The sequence below is a fragment of the Temnothorax longispinosus genome, chromosome 4 (assembly GCF_030848805.1).
Source record: "Temnothorax longispinosus isolate EJ_2023e chromosome 4, Tlon_JGU_v1, whole genome shotgun sequence".
Taxonomy (NCBI): Eukaryota; Metazoa; Arthropoda; class Insecta; order Hymenoptera; family Formicidae; genus Temnothorax; species Temnothorax longispinosus.
The window spans coordinates 17,096,177-17,118,659 of record NC_092361.1 but is presented as its reverse complement, the minus strand read 5'-3'; the positions used below and the strand labels follow the sequence as shown (position 1 = coordinate 17,118,659).

General features: G+C 33.7%; 1 protein-coding gene across 3 annotated transcripts in view; it reads left to right on the top strand.

The window, feature by feature from the left end:
* LOC139811310 (uncharacterized) overlaps positions 1-22,193 on the top strand; it is a 54,151-nt gene extending 31,958 nt beyond the window's left edge. The window contains exons 1-8 of one of the 3 annotated variants that reach the window (XM_071775513.1): positions 1,865-2,210; positions 10,608-10,775; positions 11,983-12,190; positions 13,147-13,347; positions 19,523-19,689; positions 20,304-20,399; positions 20,746-20,924; positions 21,158-22,193. In XM_071775513.1, the coding sequence (XP_071631614.1) occupies positions 10,707-10,775; positions 11,983-12,190; positions 13,147-13,347; positions 19,523-19,689; positions 20,304-20,399; positions 20,746-20,924; positions 21,158-21,386 (1,149 nt within the window). In that variant the 5' untranslated portion in view covers positions 1,865-2,210; positions 10,608-10,706 and the 3' untranslated portion in view covers positions 21,387-22,193. Of the gene's footprint in view, positions 1-1,864; positions 2,211-10,607; positions 10,776-11,982; positions 12,191-13,146; positions 13,348-19,522; positions 19,690-20,303; positions 20,400-20,745; positions 20,925-21,157 lie in introns of those variants that run through there. The other 2 variants (XM_071775512.1, XM_071775514.1) reach the window with 2 other exon arrangements.
* Positions 22,194-22,483: the final 290 nt, after the last annotated feature.

Here is a 22,483-nt window from a genome sequence, read left to right as displayed (position 1 = left end):
GCCGTTGGTCCAAAGGGTTAAAGTGAGAGGAGAAGGATAGTATTGGTAGTAGATTGCGAACCCTGCGGGGATATGCGATAAATTACGAATTTTACAGAAATAAAGAAATATAATAATCACCTATGCATTGAATTTCTCCTAATATCTCGCGAACATTTGATAGAAATTATGACAAATGTTACAAGTTAATCTCTTATAAAAGATTTTCGTTAAACACGGATTTCCTGTTGACTCAACGAGCAGCTATGAAGTCCCCTATCGAATCAGATCCGTTTGGAATGAGCCATGGACCAGTCTTCACCCCTCGAATAGTGATCATCTGCACATGGGACAAAGAACTGGATTCCTCCTGTGCCCGCGTGTGCTCCTTCGGCCGTACTCTTGTCGTTCCGTCTCTCGGCTTGTCTGTCCTAGAAGGCTCGTTGAACCGGAGTCACTAATTTACTACGCTAATGAGTCGCGCGAGAAAAATTCTCGCTCGCGTCGGTGACCTCTCATTGGGAAACACGACGTTGGGAAAATCGCACAATGTACTTTTCGACGAAGCCCGTTGTGACACGTATTATTCATTCGCCGCAATGAGGAAACGAATAGAGGAAAGAGAAAAAATTATTTTACAGCAATTTCGTGAAAGAGAATCGATTAGACGTGGATTTGTTGTATAATGCTGGACAAAGAATAAATAAATATTTATGCATTTGACACAAACACTTTTATCCATTTTAAACATTAAATTTTAATTGTAAATAAAAAATAATAGAAAAATATAATTGTCTAGATAATTAGCTAATAATCATAATATGGACATTAAACGAAAAATTTTGCTATCCTACTATGACAAATGTGTGTTTTGATCGAAAGAGACAATAAAATATATCTTGCATTTGTTTGCATATAAATTGTTTACCAAAAATAAAATATTGTCTGATCCGTCAAGCATAAATCAAAAGTCGACTCTAAATCCAAAAAGTTATAGATGAAAGGAAACGTATATCTTGATGTATATATTAATTAACATCATTGTTGATGTCACTATTATAAGAGAGAAATTGGTGATTTCGTAAACAAAAGATCGAACAATAACAGCAAAGCAAGAAATATTTGGAAAGGAACAAGATAGAATGACGGTGCACCGCTCAAGGTAGACAGGAACCAGTGGGTAGATCCCCTTCTTCTTGACCCTTTTATTATTTTCCATAAGTTCTTTCATCAGACTTGAATCGTCCAGTGACGTGAAAGTAACGACAGTGGTGCTCAGCTCTATAAGAAAGAATTTTTATTGATATTATCTATTTGGTCAATAAATAATAAATATATATATATGACATTTAAATATATATTATTTTCGAACATGTTGAAAGCCATTTAAATTGTTAAAAACTCCGAATTTTTACGCGCGCGTAATTTCTTTTGAAAAATAGCCTTAATTTCATTTATACATGTGTATTTTCGAAGATCTGATGAGAAAAAGAAACTATAAATGTTACACACCTAAAATAACTCTTAATTTAAAAAAAGGCGTATATGTTAAGAAATTTATAAATACTATTTGTATAATTTGGAAAGTACTTATAACTCTAAATATAAAAAGCATTGTTTGTATTTATCCAAAATGAACATACGTGTTTTGGAACAGTAGATTTTCTTATCTTTGTTTTTTATTTACCCAGTCTGGAGATAAATGTATTCGAACAATTGTCACTTGTTTTGCCTATTTTTTCGTTTTTATAACGAGTGTTTGTCCGAGAAATGCAAACGGATCCGAGACGCCGACTGTCCTTGCTGGTCGAATAATCATCCTTGACCAGGGATCAGATGGTCGTTCTCACCTGCCGGTATAGGATTCCCCCGGTTTGAGGCGCTCTGACACACCTGGTGTGCCCGACTTCGACTTGGACATTCTCTGGTGGGGTCTCTTCAGCCTCGCCTCGGTGCATTATGTACGTGAACCTTCAGTTGTCACCGCGACGTCGGCGGAGTCGCATTGTGTGTTACGCTTCCCGTTCGGCCGGCTCTAGTCGGTTGCGTTTGGAGAACGCTCCGACTATTATTTTAGTAGTAGTGCGGATTCGATTCGCGAGAATATTCGTGTTCAGCCAAAACGTGTCTCAGTGTGAAAATAGTGAAGGAGAAGCGTGTCTTGGGACCGAAACCTGCCTGAAATCTAATTTCGGTCTCATGTGGTATACCACTTTGATTCGGGAGCACATGTACGTCGATGATCAATTTAATCTCTATGCGGCGATAAATTATGTAGAAATTAAATTCAGTTCTTTTTCATTTCTACTTGTGAATTACATTTTTTAATTCCTAATTTTTTTGAGGTCTTACCCCTGGAATTTCTAAAATATAGGTACAAGTTTTTTTAGAAAGTAAATAAGCCTATCATGCAGATTTACTGAAAAATATTTTATATTAAAAAGAGTTTTAATATTTACGGATTACAAAATAAAAAAGTGAGAGCACGTCTTGATACGAGCATTTTGATATGAATGTATTTATTTGATAAATTTAAATTCTTACTTTGTTGCACTGTTACTCGAGTTATTTTGGGTATATTATTAAAATGCTGTTGTAAGTATTATTTTGCTCTTTCGTTTTATATCGTGGAACCAAACGCACTTTTGGGCGGAATATGAGAATCTCGAAAACAGTGATAACACAACGGAAACAAGTGTCACGCTGGTCGCTGCACATCATGCTTCATATGTTATAACGATTATAATATTATGATGCTTTATTTTCTAATTGTTTTATTGTTATTTATGATAACAAACAAATTATACTGTGTTAAAAATACGTGGATTTAACTATATAACATTATATATACTTAAAGCAATATATATTTATAATAAATTGCAAAATATACAAGCTAAAATATAGATACATATACTTACATACAAAAATTACATTATGACAATTACTGTATATTTTAAATTTAAACATTAAGAGAACGCAATTATTTAAAATATTTTATTTTATTTTTATTAGCTCTGAATCGAGTTCGAACTTTTTGATATATTTATTTTTGTCTTTAATGATTAATGTATTACATATGTGACACTTTTTATTCGTAAACACGATTACGTGCTATATAAAAAATGCGATTACGACATATCAATCGTCGCTATTAGCGGATTGCATCTGTCTGAAAACAGTCTTGTAACATAAACGTATAAAATTTCATAAAAATCGAGTTTATTCGACCTTGCCAAACTTCTCAAGTTTTTCTTCAACGGTAAATAAATTAGTGAAGCTTGACGAAATACAAACAGATGTAAAACAGATAATTATGTATTCACAATGTGATAGCCAAATGAATGTGACAGCCAAATAAATCGCTTATGAGACTGAAAAGTGTAGCCGTGGGATTCACATGTAACTATCTGTTTATTTTCAACGAAAAAAGTTTTATGCAATATAATATTTTTCAATTATCACATAATTATATCTTCACGGTTATTAACTCGAGTTACGAGGCATTTTATCATTAATATGTTAATATGTTCAGAGATGAGACGTTAACATGTTCAGAGATGAGACATTTAAAGTTTTATTAGTAATATGTTTTCTCTTGAAACGTCTGTTTTCAAATACCAGAGTTTTAGCACATGCTAATGTACGATTAGCAAAAGATATATTTATATAGAACTGACTAAAAGAAGAATGTTTCTTAATTATTTGCAACGTGTTACAATAGCTCGCATTTTTAAATAAAATGTATTATTTTAGATAATAACGGTCTAATATTTTTATTATTGACATAGAAAACATAATGTATATTTATCTCGATTATTATATTACTGTAGAGTATATCATTAGATCAATAATAATAATAACACCACTTTAGTGCAAATTTATATTTATAATAGATTTGCAGTAAAATAATATTATTATTATGTTTTAATGATGTTTTCTACATTCAAAAAATTTTTAATACGTAAATACTACATTTTTTATATCTAGTCTACTTCTAGACTAGAATATAAGAAAAGTAAATTTATTTCTTTGCAATTAACTTTTTATACAGCTAATTTGCCAAGATATGCACTCATATACATATAATGTATATGTATAATTAGTGTTGATGTATTTAGAATTTGTTGAACTTTGATACTGATTTTATTAATAATATTTATCTATATTAAATTATTATACAACCTTTTAACGTACAATTATCAAGTATTGTTTATTTAAAATTCAATTACTGTTGATATATAGATATAATGACATTATAGCACTGAAAACGCGTTGTGAACACATGTTCAAATAATTTAGCATTTTTATTTATTAGACTATTATTAGATAACCATAGGCAATACTTTTGTTTCAATATCAAATAATGAAAATTGATAATTCTATTTTTATGCAAAAATTTCATTTTTATTTTAACAACTCATACTTTCTTATAATAACATATATTTATTTTCTTAAATAAATCATAAGCACATTTACAAATGGCAATTGTTTAATGTTAAGAATTTGATCTGTCTTTGCGATTAGCGCTGTATAAAGAAAGAAAAGTTTCATACCTATACACGTATAAAATACATAATTTATAAATAATGTACCTACATATATGATTCCAATACATGCAATATGTGCATCATACGTAGAAAAATGCGCCTCAAGGAATATTTGATCTAGATTTGCGCGTTTCGCGCGGGAATAGAAAAGCCATGTGCTATTTGGGTTAGTAGACACAGACGTTCTACATTTGAATTATAAAATATTGACCGGCTTGTTCGCACGTTAATTACACGAATGATTAAAATGGTCTTGAGACGTATGATTACTTAATGAATGAAAATCGAGCGTGATAGAATGTAACTGCTACTTTCTCGCGTCTGTTAATTACAGTTAGAATTGTTAACCATTTTATGCGTATTAACGCGAATGCATACAACGGACGTAATTCTCTTCCATTTGTAAATATTGCTAACAGGATTTGTTAATTGTTCTAATAAATTTATTACACATAATATTTTAAATAAAAAGAAAATTTAAATAAATTTCAAATAAAAACATTTATATTTATATTTTATTAAATATTCAATATAGTAATTTGTCTTTTAAAAATTGCAAAGAAACAAAAAGAGCGAGAGAGAGAGAGAGAGAGAGAGGAAAGGAAGGAGACATATGTCTTAATTTAATTTCTTGATCATGAACATGTATTTATATGTAGCTATTTAATTTTTGTCAAAAAAATCAATAAGAACAAAAACAATATATTATATGGATCAATTTGATCACATTACCTTGATTTTGCCCCCCCTCCTCTTTCTCTCTCTCGCTCTTACTATGATTTAATTCTGCCTGATACAATAAAATCAATATTTCAAGTAACTTCCAATCAATTTTATCGCGATGGAATACGCTTCCGGGCACCATATGTTAATATAAATTATGAATATTCGCATATAAATGTAAATTATAGGTAACACTTGAGGCGGATGATTTCAGGGTCACATACTTCTCGCAATTTATTGACGCACGTGTCATCTAATTATAAAAAAGATAATAAAAATAAGCCACTTATTATAGATGGAGCAATAAAAAGAAACAGAAGAGTATAAGTAAATAAAAATATATTTAAATAAGTTTAAATTAAATTAATTGAATTTTTATTTTAGCATAAAAATTGTAAAGATTTTTCTTTTTATAGAACTATAAAAATGTTATAAATTATAAACAGCTAAAATTTACGTTATAAATATTTATTACTTGGGCTTCCTCATTGCTAAAAAATGAGAGAAATACATTTTATTCCATCAAATAAATATATGTATTGTAATTTGCATGTGATCATCAATTTCTACCGATAAAAATGCCAATTACATTTTTGGTTTTTTGTTTTCAGAAACAAAATTAATGATGAGCAACAGTCGAGGTGTTACGCGACTGTTATGTCACGTAACAATGACGTTAGAAATATAATAGTCCCATTATACATACATTTCAGAATACTTATACATATATACGAAGAATACTGTTCTTTAGAATGAAAAAGTAACATGATATTTTATCACTTTGATGACTGTCGTTTTCGCGACACTTATTGATTATTACTGTCGCGCATGTGAAGAAGCCCTTTTTGCTAGATTGTTTAGTCCGATCATCTCTTGCATAATCGTTTTTCTCCCGTTCTCATGGGAAGCTGTTGCATTTGCAGCAATCGCATGCTATCGCGCTCTCTTATTACGTCAGTAGCCTATATACCTACTTTACATAGGGATCATGAGACTGAATACTTTTGGCCTGGAGCGCCGAAAAGTGATTAATTTATGACTTCATTTTACATCACGCCGTAAGGAAATAATGGAAGATGATTTCATGGAGTGATACAAGAATCTTTTATAACTAGTACAATAAAATTACAGATAAACGTAGATATTTACAAATTATTAAATTCCAAACTACTTGTTGTGAATTTTTAATATGCATTACTTTTAGAATGTTTATATATTTGTAAATTTTGCAAATTATATGTTTTTATATCTTGTTTTGTCTTTTTACTATTTGATTGCATTTTATCTAATTTCAAAGTAATAAACGCAATTTTGCTATATAATTTTGCGAACTAAACTCGCTCTTGCTCGATATTCTTCTGATAATAATAATGATATATTTTGTATTTTGGCACTCACAATCAGATTTATGGTACCGAGGTAATACGAAAATAGAATCTTAAGATACGAAGATTCGAAGACGACGTATGTAAATAAACAATCATCAGTAAATAAATTCTTACACACGCAAATGTATTTACTTAAAAAATAAATTTAACACTATGATTTTTGTCACAAAATGTACGTTATCGCGATTTGTTCTCTTTATATAAAAATCAAAAAATTAAATCTGCATCAAAGGGAGAGTCACCTTTTATTCTTTTTGAGTAGAACTTGATTTTAATTTCAAATTGTCTCTTGTACAGATCGATTTATATTATTATTTAATTATAATTACCTATCATTTAAATTGTTTTAATACTATCTTTCATATGCTATTATAATAGGTGTACTTTTGTATCACACCTTTGCACGTAGCAGACAATAGACAAGTGACACTCAATACGCGACAGTTGGTGATTACGTAATCAAGATTTTTTCTTCCCTTTTTTCCTATCTGATCATCAGTGCGCGACGTCGTGGTCATACTTGTCGAAGCTCTGCGAGCACGGGGTTTTACTTTCACAGCGTAAGATCTCAAGTTAATGCGCCATTGCGCAATATACGCAAGGCAATAAAGCCGCGGAGGTTACTGAGCCCTCGCATGATTGCTATTAATAACCGTGCAAATATTGTCATTATCAGCATCAATTTTTCATATCGTCAATAGAATCCTCACAACGGCAATAGATCAATAATATGGAAATGCCAGCGATAATCACTACCTAGTAGCAAACTGTTTAAGTCCCTGCGCAATAGTGTGACCTATCTACAACAGACTTGTGTGTGTGGATTATATGGCTGGAAATAAGTTATTTCTCCATTAAGCTTTCTTAGGCGATGCTCACACTAGCCTTTTGTCCTTCAGTCTAGTCTAGTTGCTTCCCTTCTATTTCTTCATGTTAAGTATGCTTTGCAAGCTCTTTCTCATGAAAAAATGTTGATAATCCTTATCATATTTTACAATTCACAATAGGATCAAAGGACATCAACGATTTTCTGCAGAAATGACAAATAATAAATAAATAATAATTAATTACGTTTTTGAGTTTTTGATAAATAAAGAAATGTTTTGATAAAGATTTCTTACACGTATATTTCTATATATACATATTTCTTAAGATCTATATAATCTTGAATTGTATCTCTTTTATATGATTTTGTCTTGACTGTATGCATAAAATAATACCAACAGACGTATATATATTAGAATTTAAATTATTCTTGCACCGTAAGTTTTGGCTGACTCGACAAGTCAAGAGATAGTGCGTCAAAAATCCGTCGCATTATTCGCTTATCTATTTATACCGATACATTCTCGTAGGTCAGCAACGGTAAAGACTTTGTACGGGAAATAATTAACCCTTTTTTTTTAGTCTTCTACTAGGCTTTCGATGATTACGGATTCTTTTTACATTTGTTTTCTTCTCGCGGAAGCAAAACCTTGAATACTTTTGTTGAGCGTCACTTTTGTTGCTCTCTCGAAGGCTATGCTTTGCATATAATAAGAAAACGTGCCGCGTGAGCTCAGAACAGACATATAGCTGCGAACGAAATCGAGTGTCGACGAGCTGCTGCATTCCAATGCGCCGCACCATAATGCAGAGGGTTTTTTTATGGGAGGTTTAAGTGCACCATACCTTCGACGTGTGCATGGAAAATGTTAGAAGTTTCCTGTGATCTATAGAAACACGTAAGATCCGTGAAAGTGTTTAATATTAGGTAGTAATTTTTTCATTGTATTTGTTCTTTTATGATTTTATAAGGAATTTATAAGGAATTAAATAAAATATTTTAAGTTGAACGTAACATTTTATGCTGGAATAAAATAATTATGAACATTAAAATGACGTGTGTCAAATTCTCATATCTAATATTTTCAAGAAAAGAAGATTGCTTTTGTTGCTGATTGTATTAGCATGTTCATTTTTATATATTTACTTTTTAAAATATTCTTCTTTGTAGGTAAAAACAAAAGCATCCAGGTTTATCCATATAATTCATAAATAAAATTATTTTCCTCGCTGATACTTAGATAAATTAAAAATATTAAATATTGTTAAAAATTTTTAACATTGTAAGAAATAAGCATAAAGCAATTTCTAAAATAATTCTTGTTCAATCGTCATTTTTTACTTGTCGAAACAGTAAAAACTTAAAGACACACTTTTACATACTTTTCTGAAAGGTAGATTCAAGCGGTACCCAGAAATGCATTAACCGGACATGAAGTATCACTCGCGCTAATGGCTTGGGAAATCATGCGACTAAGCCGGAATCAAAGTTTTATCAGCACTTAAAAGTCTCGTGAAACCGAGGAAGCCATAACGCCGAGACCGGGCCTTAACATAATTTGCATCGGAGATCCCAGAAGAAATATCGTCTTTTTTCTTAGTAAATAGTGACATGGTTCGAGGTAGCTCGAGAAGATAAAGCGATCTCCATAAGATCGAAACCCTCTACGCTCTATCTAGTATAATACTTCGGAGAATTGTTTACAAAATGATGCTCAAAGTCTCTTGTGGATTTCCCTTCATTTTATTATTGTCATACCTGTTATGGCAATTCTGTTTTTATATCATCGTAATAACACAGTAATTATATTGATAAATTGAATAGGAAAAAGTAATACCTATATGAATATCATGTTTTCTCATTCACGAGGAATAAAATTGAATAGAAAATGTGGGACATTTTATTTGTTGTATTTATCGCTGATAACGAATTCTTACAAGATGACTCATTTTTATTAAATAATACGATTATATAATATATATATTTTTCAAAATTAGTATTTAAATTTACTTGACGCATTATTTAACTTGGTACTAGTTATCTTCAAAGAAAATTACACATTTATGTACACCTATCTAATGTACCTATCTAAAATGATTTATTTCGATACGTATGAGAGTAATCGGATATTTTCAGGGTAGGAGTTTAGTCATTCGTCAGATAAACGATCTGTTCAAACAAACGATGCCGTTCAAAGCTACTCTCGCGCGAGCAATCTTTCCCAATTTTCCGGACATTTATGGAGTGACGGATGCGCCACGCACGTGATCGAGCACGTGGACCACGGGCGTCAAGAAAATCATAGACCCTCTATTTCGTCTCAGAGATGCCGCATCATCCCTGTTTTATGCACAAGCACATCCCTCGAGATGCCGGCGCGTGACTTACGACGTGTCGGGTCGGATTAGAAGAAAGTTCCCTTCCGAAATTGCTTGCAATTGGCAATCTATGAGTCATCAACCACATTTGATGTGAAGGACTAAATTCAGATATGCGGAAGAGCAAAAAATTTCTGCGCAATATGGAAATGACATTTGTCACGAACCATTCTTTAGGCTGACAAAAACATTCGAGTAATAAACAGATAAACATTTATAATTTCGAAAGCTATTCTGGTCGTTTGAATCACGAAATAAATGTTAGTGCTAAATGTCAAACAAGAATTATACAATAAAATCGGATAAAAAATTATTAAAATATTGTTAGGAATTTTATATTCATTAATTATACAGAATGTCCGACAAGTCATCAATCGAAAGGTGAAAATAGAAAAGAAAAATTATGCATCATTTTGCAAAATTTGCAATAGTTATTGAGTAATTAATTAAAACGTCTAAGCAAATAGGCACATGACTTTTCTTTTCAGTTTGGCCCAATCTACCTTCATTTTTCGGTTGGTCAATGTCGGGCACCCTGTATAAATAGATTAACAACAGAAATATAGCCGAAGGCCGAAGTAACACAATATTTTCACAGTGCGGTTAGCAAATCATTCCACTGAGGCAGTGCGAAACACAATTCTTATTTACATAATTTTTTTTTGCGCACTTGAGATTACCACGTAACTACGTATTACGGTGCTAATTTGCTACTTTTTAATCATGGTCTCGTTACGTGTCGTCATGCCGTCCATGTTCACCTTAGCAGATCCGCCGGAAGTGGAGGAAGAAGGGAGAGTGACCTACGGAGGACGTCCTACAAGTTGCGCGCGCATCCCTTAGGAATATTGTCACACGGAACACGATGCAGACCGACGAAGAGATTCAGTACGCGCCGAGGAGCCGGCCGGTGAGCTTTTACGACAATTACAAGGTGAGTCCCTCACTCACGTGTTTCTGTTTCACGTGTGTCATTGTGAGAAGCTTCGCGTGCGCCAGTGTAACGTGACCAGCATTAATCATCGATCCAATTATGTATCTTTTGGAGTAGCGGAAATTATACCCTATAGCATCATTGCGTAAACAGGAAATGAGAATTACAAAAATTTCGGTGCGTCAACAGGTTCTACAATAATAAACGCGAGTGAAAATATGTAATAGATTTTGTTTTAACAAAGTGTTAATTTAAAGTTTTCTCCTTCAAAGTTTCCGGGGGTTAAATACTATAGAAATGCAAAGACAGTAAGAGAGTGTAGGTAATTCTAAATTGAAAGGATCGAATCTGAAATGCAGTATCTGTAACTCAAAAGAATTGCAGTTTTTCTATTAGACATTCTATGTATAGCGTAAAATATAAATAATTTAAAATAGCCTCTGTGCAATACTATCGGTAGCATCACATATCGGAACAAAGTTACACAAAAGATTATAGTTTACAACCGTTGTATTTACCGTTAATTATACTTGAATTTAAGGAAGAATAGCTGAAAAATGTCTACTGTACTCCTTATATCACTATACAAATATTCTGTTAGCAGCATCTAAGAAAAACGTAAAAGCATCTAACAAAAAAAATTAAAAATACCGGAGCTGCATAACCGTAACGTTTCATACTAGTATGTAATTAGATTCTTGGTTTTAATCAATATTTATTATCTAGATATACTCGCCGTGCACAAATCATCATAAATTTACATTCTAACATCGATAATAGACATTTGTTCCGTACAATGTACTTCATACCGTCAGAAGGAGAAAATGACTCTTCTCTCCTGTATCTAAAAGCAGAATTTTTAATATGAAAGTTTTTAATTTATTTTTTCCATATTTAATATTTAACTGTGACGCAAATCCGAAATGAACGGTATCCCTGTAACTATTTGTGGCCAACTATATACTTAAACCTTTACATTTAGAATAATAGTTCTAATTCTAAATTCTAAACACTGATGAAAAGAAGAGAATTGTACAAACTCGCTAATTGTCTCACACTCATAGTAATTTTAATATTGACTATCGCGTTTCATTACTGTTCTTCTCGACTGTATTTTCTCGACTTTTTGAAACACAACTTGGCCTTTTCTTCGAGTGGCAGGAATTATTTGTCAAAAATTAACACGATCGTTTTTTCGATCCCGCAGGACGTGCCGGTGATGCCGCCTTGCGTCACCTCCACCATGAGTGTGGGCAATTTGAACCAGGTTCGTGATGGCAATGACACGTCCGTCGTATCTCAGAGCAACAACAATAATAATAGCATTAATAGTAGCAATAATAACAACAACAACAGAGTCAGTAACGCCGTTAGCGTGGGCAACGTATCGAAGATTCACCCTGCCAAAGTCACGGGTAAGTTGAATGCACTTTTTACGATGCGCTTCCTGCGTGTGTGCGTATACATACGTGCGAGAGTGCGATGATCGATATGTCGTTTCTACATTTGTCAAGTTGACTCGCTTCGAGCGCTTTCCGCTTACATTTTACATTTATTAATCAACATACTTAACTTAAAACAATAGGAATAATAATATAAATTAGTTCTGAATTGCTCTTAGATGATTATTATAAACTTAATTAATCTCGAATTAATAAAGTTAACGAAATTACAAAATAGAAATCAGTAATGGGATTAAATTATCTTCATTATTTGCCTATGTGTGTGCTAATCTCTCGTGCCAGCTTGACCCGCTTGTTCTACTTCAGATGTTACCAGTCCGCGAAACCTTATCGTCCTGAATTCTCGTGTGTGCCATGGTACTTGTTTTTCGCGACAGCTATGTTCGTGCGTGCCAAGATTGTGCGTACTAAGAAAGTTGTGCGTATTTTGGCGCGGACTGTGAATATGCAATAATTAGGTTAACTTTTACATATGTCCTTTTAACAATAAAGAATTTAAAAAACATTATATCTTTTGTGTATAACAGTATATCATATATAATAATTTTTATAAAAATTAAAAACCATGTACAAAGATTTTGCAAGTGTCATCGACGGGCACTGTATTTTCCCTGAACTTTTTACTGTAATCTTGTAGTTTCATAAAGAATAAATAAACGTAGTAGGTATACGCACGCGTAAATAATAATTAAGTCATTGCGGATTTGAAATGTGAAAGCGAAATCGAGTTTTATGACATCATACATAATTGCCATATGTGTAAGAACTGATTCATTTGCTTGCGAAATATCTACATATATTGAGATATATTTCTCTGAAATATTGAACGTCGGGACAAGATAGAGAACGGTGCAATAAAGATACTTTGCACCTGGGCACTTTTTTGCTGAATGTTTCACTGTCGACAGGTGCAGTGTCGACCGGCAACATCGGGCGTATTAGCCGCGGCGACAAAGAGAAGGAACTCGGTCGAGCACCATCGATGGCCAACTGTCTATCAACCACGGTTCCTGTCAATCTGGCAGCTTCTCAAATAGCCGGTCGACATACGCCCACGAGAAACTCTTTAAGGCACAGCAGGATGATAGTGATGAATCGGACCGGCCATCGTGAGTACACAATAACTTCTTACTCTGTATAAGCTTCTTTTTGTATTTTTCTAATCGTGGCGTGCACAATTAGAACGCAATACGACAAAAATTAATATACCTTTAATTTTTTAAACTCATATTTTTACTTCTTATCTTGTGTACATTTAAACATAGTCAATTATTTCTTCAAACATCTTTAAAAAGTATTACGAGTTATGAGTAATTTGTACGTCATGCACCTAGCCAAGCGATTTTCCGGCTTTTAATTAGTAGAACGCAATAATTTGTCTGTTCGTTATTATATCACGAATATGCGAATATTACCATAGCGAAAAAGTTACAAGAATTTAAGAATCTAGGCGAGCGTTTCGAAATATCTGTACCCAAGAGCACGCGCGATCGAAGTACCGCAAAGCGAGGAGAGTGGCAATTCTCTACGCTCTTCTCGATCGGTCCGATAAAATCATGTGTGTATTATATGATTATCAGCTTTTTGCGATCGGCGGCGATGCGATCGATTTCTCCGAAGGGCGATGAGATCGCGCGGCCGCGAATCGCAAGGCCGCGAATCGCTTCTCGGCCGCGGAATGCGACCAGCCCGGTTGTCACTCGATTTTCTCGATTTCTTTCAATAACCGTCTCGTTGCTCCGCGCGACACATTATAGCACTGCTATATATGTATAATTCTGCGCTAACGAACGCGCGACTGTCGCTCTTAATACCCATCGCCGCAGGTCGGCCGGCAGGATTGAGGTTGATGCCAAGGCAGACAGGAAGATTATAATTAGCGCCGCCGCGGACTGCAGGAAAGTGCAGCGGCTTTTTATCACCGCGATAATTAGATAGAGTAAAATGCACGGAGCAAATGGTACCTAGTTAATGGAAAGAGTTAGAGGTGATGAAATTGTAAGGCGCAGAAGGATGGAAGCTTTTAAAGGGGAGGAATACAGAAGTTGAGGGAACACTTACACCTGTAACTATGGAGGAATATGTATAAAGAATATTTAAAGATGGCAAAAGTGTAAAATATTATATTCCATTAAAAACATTATAAAATTAAAAGATTTTAATGGCTCTATTAAAATTTTACCTTAAAAATTACTTAAAATTCTATTTTTATCAATTGGTTTACTGTTTTCGATTACTGTATTCAACTGTCATATTAATAGTATTATAATTTATTAGATATTTTTTATTAAAATTATACATAAAAACTTATTTTATTTAAAGGCTTAACACACCAATATCAAAAAATACAAGGCAGTGTCTCGCGCAATATATGTACATATGTGATGTATGTACATATGTACATATGTGATGTGTAAAATTATTTTAGGGAAATTATTGTAGCACATTATACAATTTTTTGTTTGAAAAAAGTAAAAAGAGAAAGAGAATTCTCTTGAAACGACACAGTTGAAGAAACACGAAATATTGGATTTTATTGCATTTTCTGCTAAAACTACTCGTATATCGTCTCATTCCTTTAGAAAGAAGATTTACTCTTTTTTTTCTTCAGTTACCCTAGCGTATATATTTCACTGAGTTTTAAACGTTTCTTGCTCCGCTGGCCACAGAACATACTTTAAAGTGAATGCACATGGTTCTCCGCAGAGATAGCGGAAGTACCGAGCCGGAAATATATTGCGTGATCTTTTTGGTTCGCGTTCGAAATACGCGGCGGTCTCATCTCGGCGCGCGAATGTAAAGAATTCATTGTACTTTTTAACCGTCTCGCTTTGTACACACCGCAAATTAATTACCGTACCGTAATTCCATTATACTTGCAAAATCGCAACATTTTAAAACTTCTTCATTTTAACGGATAAAAATTATTCCTGCGAATCATAAGAAGCTAAACTTTCTTACCGTAAAACGTATTGGATAAAATTATAAACCTTTGTTATATCTAAAAATCTTAAGTAGATATAAACTTTTAATTTCTACAATAATATTCTATAATAATATTCAAACTCATATATGTATATATACCGATAATATTCAAATACTAATTAAAGCAAAGAAATGGCGCGCTACGTGAACAATAAGCATCGTTTCCGTTACCTTTGTGAGGATATACAAGCGACACGTGCGAACGACGAAGGGTCTAAATTGATGAAGTGCGTACGTACCGTGATTCCGTTCTGCTCTATATTCAAGGGCTCGTATGCTTGGCATATACGTCGCCCTAATTCTATTTCGGGACCGGCGGGCAGACTTACAAACCCAACCCGCTATTCTTACGCCCAATTTCGCCCTTACACACATAATCCGCATTTGGTTTTCGTCTAGATTCGTGACGCCGAGTAGTCGAACGATCATGCTATTTTCCTTGTTATTCTAAAAATAAATTAAATTTCAAGTAACACAGCTTACGATAATTCCAGCGGACAATGCAACGCTTAAACGTATATATTAATCAATTAAAATATGTGATGTAAAAATTATTTATATATATAAAATTCTTATATTAATAAATTTCTCGCCTGTGACGTGACAGAAATTGGAAACAGTTGCCAAATACGTTGACCTTTGGAATTATATACGTCTTACGAGCAGCCGTCGCAGTTATTAAAATTACAGTGCAATTACTCAATTAACCTGCGGTCGTTCCTTTTTACGCAAGTTACATCGTTAGAATTATCCATGCATCGGGGACAACGGATGATGAAAACGTACCACCCACTACGCGTATGTTATATGCGTGTACGTGGGCCGCACATTTTACGGCGAATTTGCCGGCCGTGACGGCGCGACGTATAAACGAGGACCAACTCTCATTGTTATCTCGTGTATATAAGGTATGCGTTTACGTTCACATTCACATAAACCGGCCTATTTACGTAGTCGACGTGTCCGATACCCGATGCGAACGAAGACAAATTACCGGTAGTTGGGAATTTACGCGGTGAATGCATTGCAGTAGTATATATATATGTGAGTCGATTGTACCAAATTCTAGCTGTTTCTCGACTCTTTCACAATTTTAATAACGGACGTTCCATGCTTTTAACTTCAAGAAATTCAGCGATTATTGTCACCTATTGTCTACTGTAACCGGTGAATTATACACCAACCATTACGAATCTCATCTGAGCTACTGAACATTTTCACATTGGCGATGTATCGGCGACGAATTGATGTTGAATTAACGGTAATAAGTGCGTGCACGATTCATCTCGTCGGTCGTTGTCGCCGTTTTATCTCGGTGGTACGGCCCTTTCTTCCTTTATGCCCGCATCGCGCGCGCGGTATATCCTCGCATTGTGCAACAAATACGGCGTACATATGGCGAGGCAATACACAATGCGAAACAACACGTATTCATGTTCTGCATTCCCGCACCCGTGCGACTCGCGCTTCTCAAAGGAGCAGCAATATCCGCTACTTAACGGCTGCGGTATGGTCGCCCGTTACGTCGAAAACGGTCCGATTATGCAGTTTTTTTTTTACGGGAGGAAAGTCTGAAATTTACGTTATGCGTGAAAACTGCGATTACGTACGGCTTTTATTTTTATCGGATTACGACCGTCTTTTTTATAGTGTGCGGACATTTACATTCCGCAGTTGCAGCTTGCCTCGTTCGCCAGTTACAGCGCGTATCCTGCAGTACAGTTAGAGACGTAATCCTCACGTGGCAGGTGCGCGCATTGCATTTCCGCGAGTGAAAATTGTTTTTCACTTCCGATATAGAAAGCACGTATCGTATTCTTCACGGATTGGCAACCAGCGACGATCGTGAGATTGAAATTCTGTGTGGGTGCTGCAAAGGAATTTCTCTTTTACACGCGCGTGACATAATAAAATGCATCCGCGACCAGTATCTGTGGACATTGGGATAGGTCAATATACATCAGTACGAAGACGAAAAGTTGGGGAATTTGGAGCTACAACAAAAATTGTATTTTAACAATGATGAACGTTAGTATAAATAAATTAACATGGCAGTTAATCACACAATATTGCTAGAGATACTAAATACCAGCAATTTTTATCTCCTATGAATCCTTATCTTGAAATTTGCTTTCTTAAATGCAGAAAAATAAAATTTTTATATCTATTACACATCGTCGTTGGTCCCCTTTGCCATCACCTTCCTCGGTTCAAAGTATGTCGCGACACCAAAACAGTTGAAAAATACTGACTTGGTCTCATAGAGAGTGATTGTCTCAAGTATGTATGTATGTGTGCTTGCACATACGCGACAATAGAGTTTCACAAAGAAATTTGAATAATATTAGATATTTATATTCTCTATTCTATTATCTATTCTTATTTAATTATAAACTATTAAAGAGAATAACAACAATAAATAAAAAAAATCACGCGAGTAGAACAGAGTTAATCATGTAATTTTTTAGAAATCACCGATATAGTTGAGTCAATTATTGAGAACTCTCTTATTCTTTTCTTCTCTTTCTTTCTCATTTTTGCCTAATTACCGCTGCTTCGCCTCGACCAGGATATTAATCGGATTATGTTTGACCGAGGTACAAGTTTGCGTACTAGACTTCTTCAGACGAGTATTCAGCGCAGCGTATTCAGCAAACATGATGCATTCGTCCCTTCACTCTTGCGGTTTTTCAATAGCGGTCATAGCTAGTATACTCGCTTCTTCCTCATACCGTCGTTTGACAGTATGTTCTACGTTGGTGTCACTATACTGCGCTAATCGTACAGTTTAAAGTGTTTCTCTTGCTTAATCTGTAAATACTGATTCATTATTCACGAAAATCCGCTTTTATTACGATAAAGAATTTATAGTGTTTAATTAAACTCATTTATAATTTCTTTGACGTCGGTTCTAATTTTGAATTAGCTGATTCTAGATTTTTTCTATATTACGTACTCTATGATTTGATAAGAAAGAATGTCCCGAGTAATTTTATTTGAGTTATGTGGCGGTGAAGAAATTGAACATTTATAGACTCGATACGTCTTATCTAATAGTTAATTAGTATATAAGATAACTACTAATAGTTTTATTATTATTAGGTATTCTTAAGCGTCTTAAGCGCAAAATATTTTGAAAAAATATATGTTACTTATTTTACAATTATAATTTTTTAAAATTATATACTGAAGTATATGGAATGAGCTCTTAAATCAATTTGATATGTCTAATGAAATAAAAAGAATATATATGCATATATAAAATTCTCCTCTTAATAATTAAAAAAATTAATTTTAGTGATGTATAGGGTGTCAATAAAAGTTATTGACCAATCGAAGGATACAGACAAATTGGTGGAGAATGTTATTTAGTAGTATTTTATAATAATTGCATAGTCTTTTATAAATAAAAGAGATTAATTTAAAATATTTATATATAATGTTTACCTAAACTCAGCATGAGACCGTTATTTGCATATCATTGTGAAATACTGTGATGGTCAGTGATTGCTCGTGTTTTTGTCCGATATCCTGGTGAGAAACACTCACGGATCTTGCGTAAACGACGATAGTATAGGCGAGTTTCCTGGCGATTCGATATGGCAAGGACGCTGCGTTCAATCATTCATTAACCGGTTAGGATGCCTTGTAAGGTGGGACGGCGGCGAGGCCACCCTGTACGGGAACTCTCCTTTCTTTCGCAGACTTAAGTATCTCGATACCGCGGGATATCGGCCGTTTATACTATGGGGAAATGTGTGTCGCAGCGAAGGATGAATATGGCGCGTGCCTGTCTTCGCAACGTCGAATTACCTAATTACCTAATAAGCAACCAACCATGTCTCGACTCTCTAGCTTAAGAGATCTGCGTCAGCAAATTGTCCGTAACGGATGCAATGTGGCGAATTGCATTGCGAAATTATCGACTTTTGCTCCGGGGAATAATCCCACAGTGATGACTAAGAAAGGATGTGAATCGCGGTAGAAGATAAAGACGACAACATGACGGTTTATTTTCTTTGTATTCAAATTTATCTTAATCTTTACTTTTAAAAGTGACCTATAACTTTTCTATTTTGTCCGTGAGATATTATTTCATACTTTTAGAATAAATAAATTTATGCAGAGCGTAAAGTATATTATTGCGAAGATTATTTAGAATGTAAATCATCGACACAGCCACGAATTCTGAGTAAATTTGTAATAAATTGTCAGCGATAATTATGTACTAATCGTACACGCGGTATTACGAAAGCGATATGGTAGTACGAGAGTTAAAAAGTAGGTTTATATTTTTAGGCCCAGAGAAGTTTTTACCTCCTTTGATCTACCATCGGCGATTAGCCCGTTGCCTGGCGGTATTTCAGGCTATCCTCGGCGTCGCGGTGATTTCCTTGTCGTTATGGTTGCTGCTTTGGACACCGCACCTGCCAGTCATGGACAATCCGTATTGGAGTGGCATGCCCGTAAGTGCAATAATTTCATATCGGCGATTAGATTTGCATTCTTTACCGTGACGATGCAAGATTAATACAGAATGACAATCCTCGCTTATCTAACAAGCTGAGTCTGCTAGAATGGATGTACTAATGTATGACCGCAATTAGGCTTACATATGTATTATAAAATGACATAATCATGCTTGTTAAACAATAGGGATATGGGTATTATCACTTTTGATATACTCTAGTCGCATGTGATAGTTTGAGTTTTAAAGTGATTACTTTATTGCATGGGGCTGATGGTTATTTATTGGCAACTGCATCAGTTTTAACGGTTTTAATGGTTTTCGACACTTTTATGGATTTTTTATATAAGTTAACATCATTTGAAAGCTTAAGCCTTAACTAACTAAAGGTAAGTATGCAATAAAAGTAATGTTTTATCTTCTTAACAATAAGATCATTTTGCTAACAATACTTTTCTATTTTATATTTACATAATTTGTATATGTAATTTGTATAAGAAATAAAATTATATAATTTTTAACGCGTAAGTATGGCATGTATATTAACATTTCGTCTTCACAATATTTTCTTGGTGTTTAATCATTTAATATCTTTTATCTCGGTATTTCTAGCTCTTGATGTCCGGGAGCTTCGGAATTTGCCTTCTGTGCTGTTTTAGAAAAGAATATCCGACTTTGACTTCTGGATTTTGTCTTTCCGCCACGAAGGTACGTAAGAATTCTGACTCATTATAGAGATTTCTTAGAGAAATCTCTCAAGGCCGAGCCACTTATTACTCACATCATCCTCTAATGATAAGTTTTTGCATTGTTAGAGTAGTACAATATGAATATTTATTATATAGTATTACAATAGTACATATTCCCGGATTAATAATTAATTTAAAAACTTTTAATTGCGAAAGAATATCAATTTAATTTGGATTTTATCTTGACTTATTTTATTTTGTTCTATTTTCAATATTATTATTGACAAAATTATGTATAAAAATATTATATGCACTTTCTCTTAATGTTTCTTAATGCCTTATATCACGTTTTTTTCCACGAACAGATAGTTAGCGTATTTTTGGCGATTCTGGCAACCATTGCGTGTGTGAGTGCGTGCATATTCTCCGCGATGCACTTGTCACGTCTCATGGGACTGGAATGCACTCCGGCACGAGTATTGAATGCCACGTGCGTATGCAGACCACGCGGCGAGCCGCCTGATTCGCTCGAAGGTGCAGTCAGGTATGGCCAAAAAATTGGGTATAGATTGACAAAATTCCGTGACATTTTTCAGAGCATCTAAAAAATCGCAAAAGTTGTAATGTATACATGTATATTACATTTCTGAGAGCAATTTTTATAAAAAACATTTCATTTATATTTGTCATTTATCGGGAATCTATATTACATAGCGTAGATAAGTTTAATAATGCACCGATGTATAATATATGTAAAGTGATATTATATTTCACCAGGTACATAGACCTTAATTGTCCCGACGTAGAAAGTATCCTGACGATCCTCCTCATCTACTCGTGCATTTGCAACGGATTAGGCGCCTTGGTGGCGGGATGGTATAGTTATCTCCATTGGAGCACGCGAGACAAAAGGCCAAAGTACACGCAAGTCAGGACCAATACCATTTCCATGAACAATAAATTTAGCAGTAAAGCAATCTACAAATTGAATCTGGAGGAACGATGACGTTTGCAGATATTATAATGATTACGCTTCCATTTCACCGTGATCCATCAATATCTTCCGTATGATTACTATTGTGATCAGTTATACATGTGTACAAAGAAATATGAACTACTACAAATATATAAATTTTATTTTGTACTATTTTGTTAACTGGCGAAATCACCCTGATATACGTGAAAATATCAGGAACTACTTATTAAACACATTTTGCACAAAGGAAAAATAAAAACGTAATTTTTACAAAGATACGAACAAAAAAATTTTGTTCAACAAGCTATAATTGTCGTTCTAGTATTAACAACAATTTTGAACTTTTACAAAAGAAAAAAGAACGAGGATTATATGAATGCGTATATTTATTATTAATAATTAATGATTTAATAATAATATTGTTTAATGATCATATCATTAAAATACGATATATAGACGATAAAATGAGCCGATATTTTATGGCTAATTAACGCTCACTTTTTTATTACTGGAGACTCAGTAATTGTTTAAACGTAATGTGTGTATTTATGTGTGGATGTGTTTGACTGTGTGTTTGTCTTTTAATGTGAAAAAAGTTTACGGAAACGAACGAAGACTATTGATTAATTTACTTATTTTAGAATTAAGATTTATAAATGAACTAGAATACCTCAAGAGACTACTGAAATAATGTAATATTTAAAAAATGTTTGCGTTTATCTTTTGTACGTCATGTTGGATCTATTTAGTGAAATAATATCAATCAAGAATTGTCGTAAATTAATAGAACATAAATCTGTGACGAGTAAATTAAATTATACACGGTATTAAATTATACACGATGTTATTCTTATTTACTACACTATCTAATCCCATAATAATTACGCAAAAAGTAACATTTTATGCGTACATATTTTAAATTAAAAAATAAAAGAAGTTTTGTTAGTTTTTAAAAAATTATTTAAAAAAACTAACTTAACTGTATATGATATTGTAATGATTAATACAATCGCCCAGAATTTTTTGAGTCTCACTGATTTTTTTTCAATCGGTATTCCAATATCTCAAACTGCAATACATGTACAGTAAGAGTCCACCAAATAGACTTTTGCAAGCGACGGTTGTGA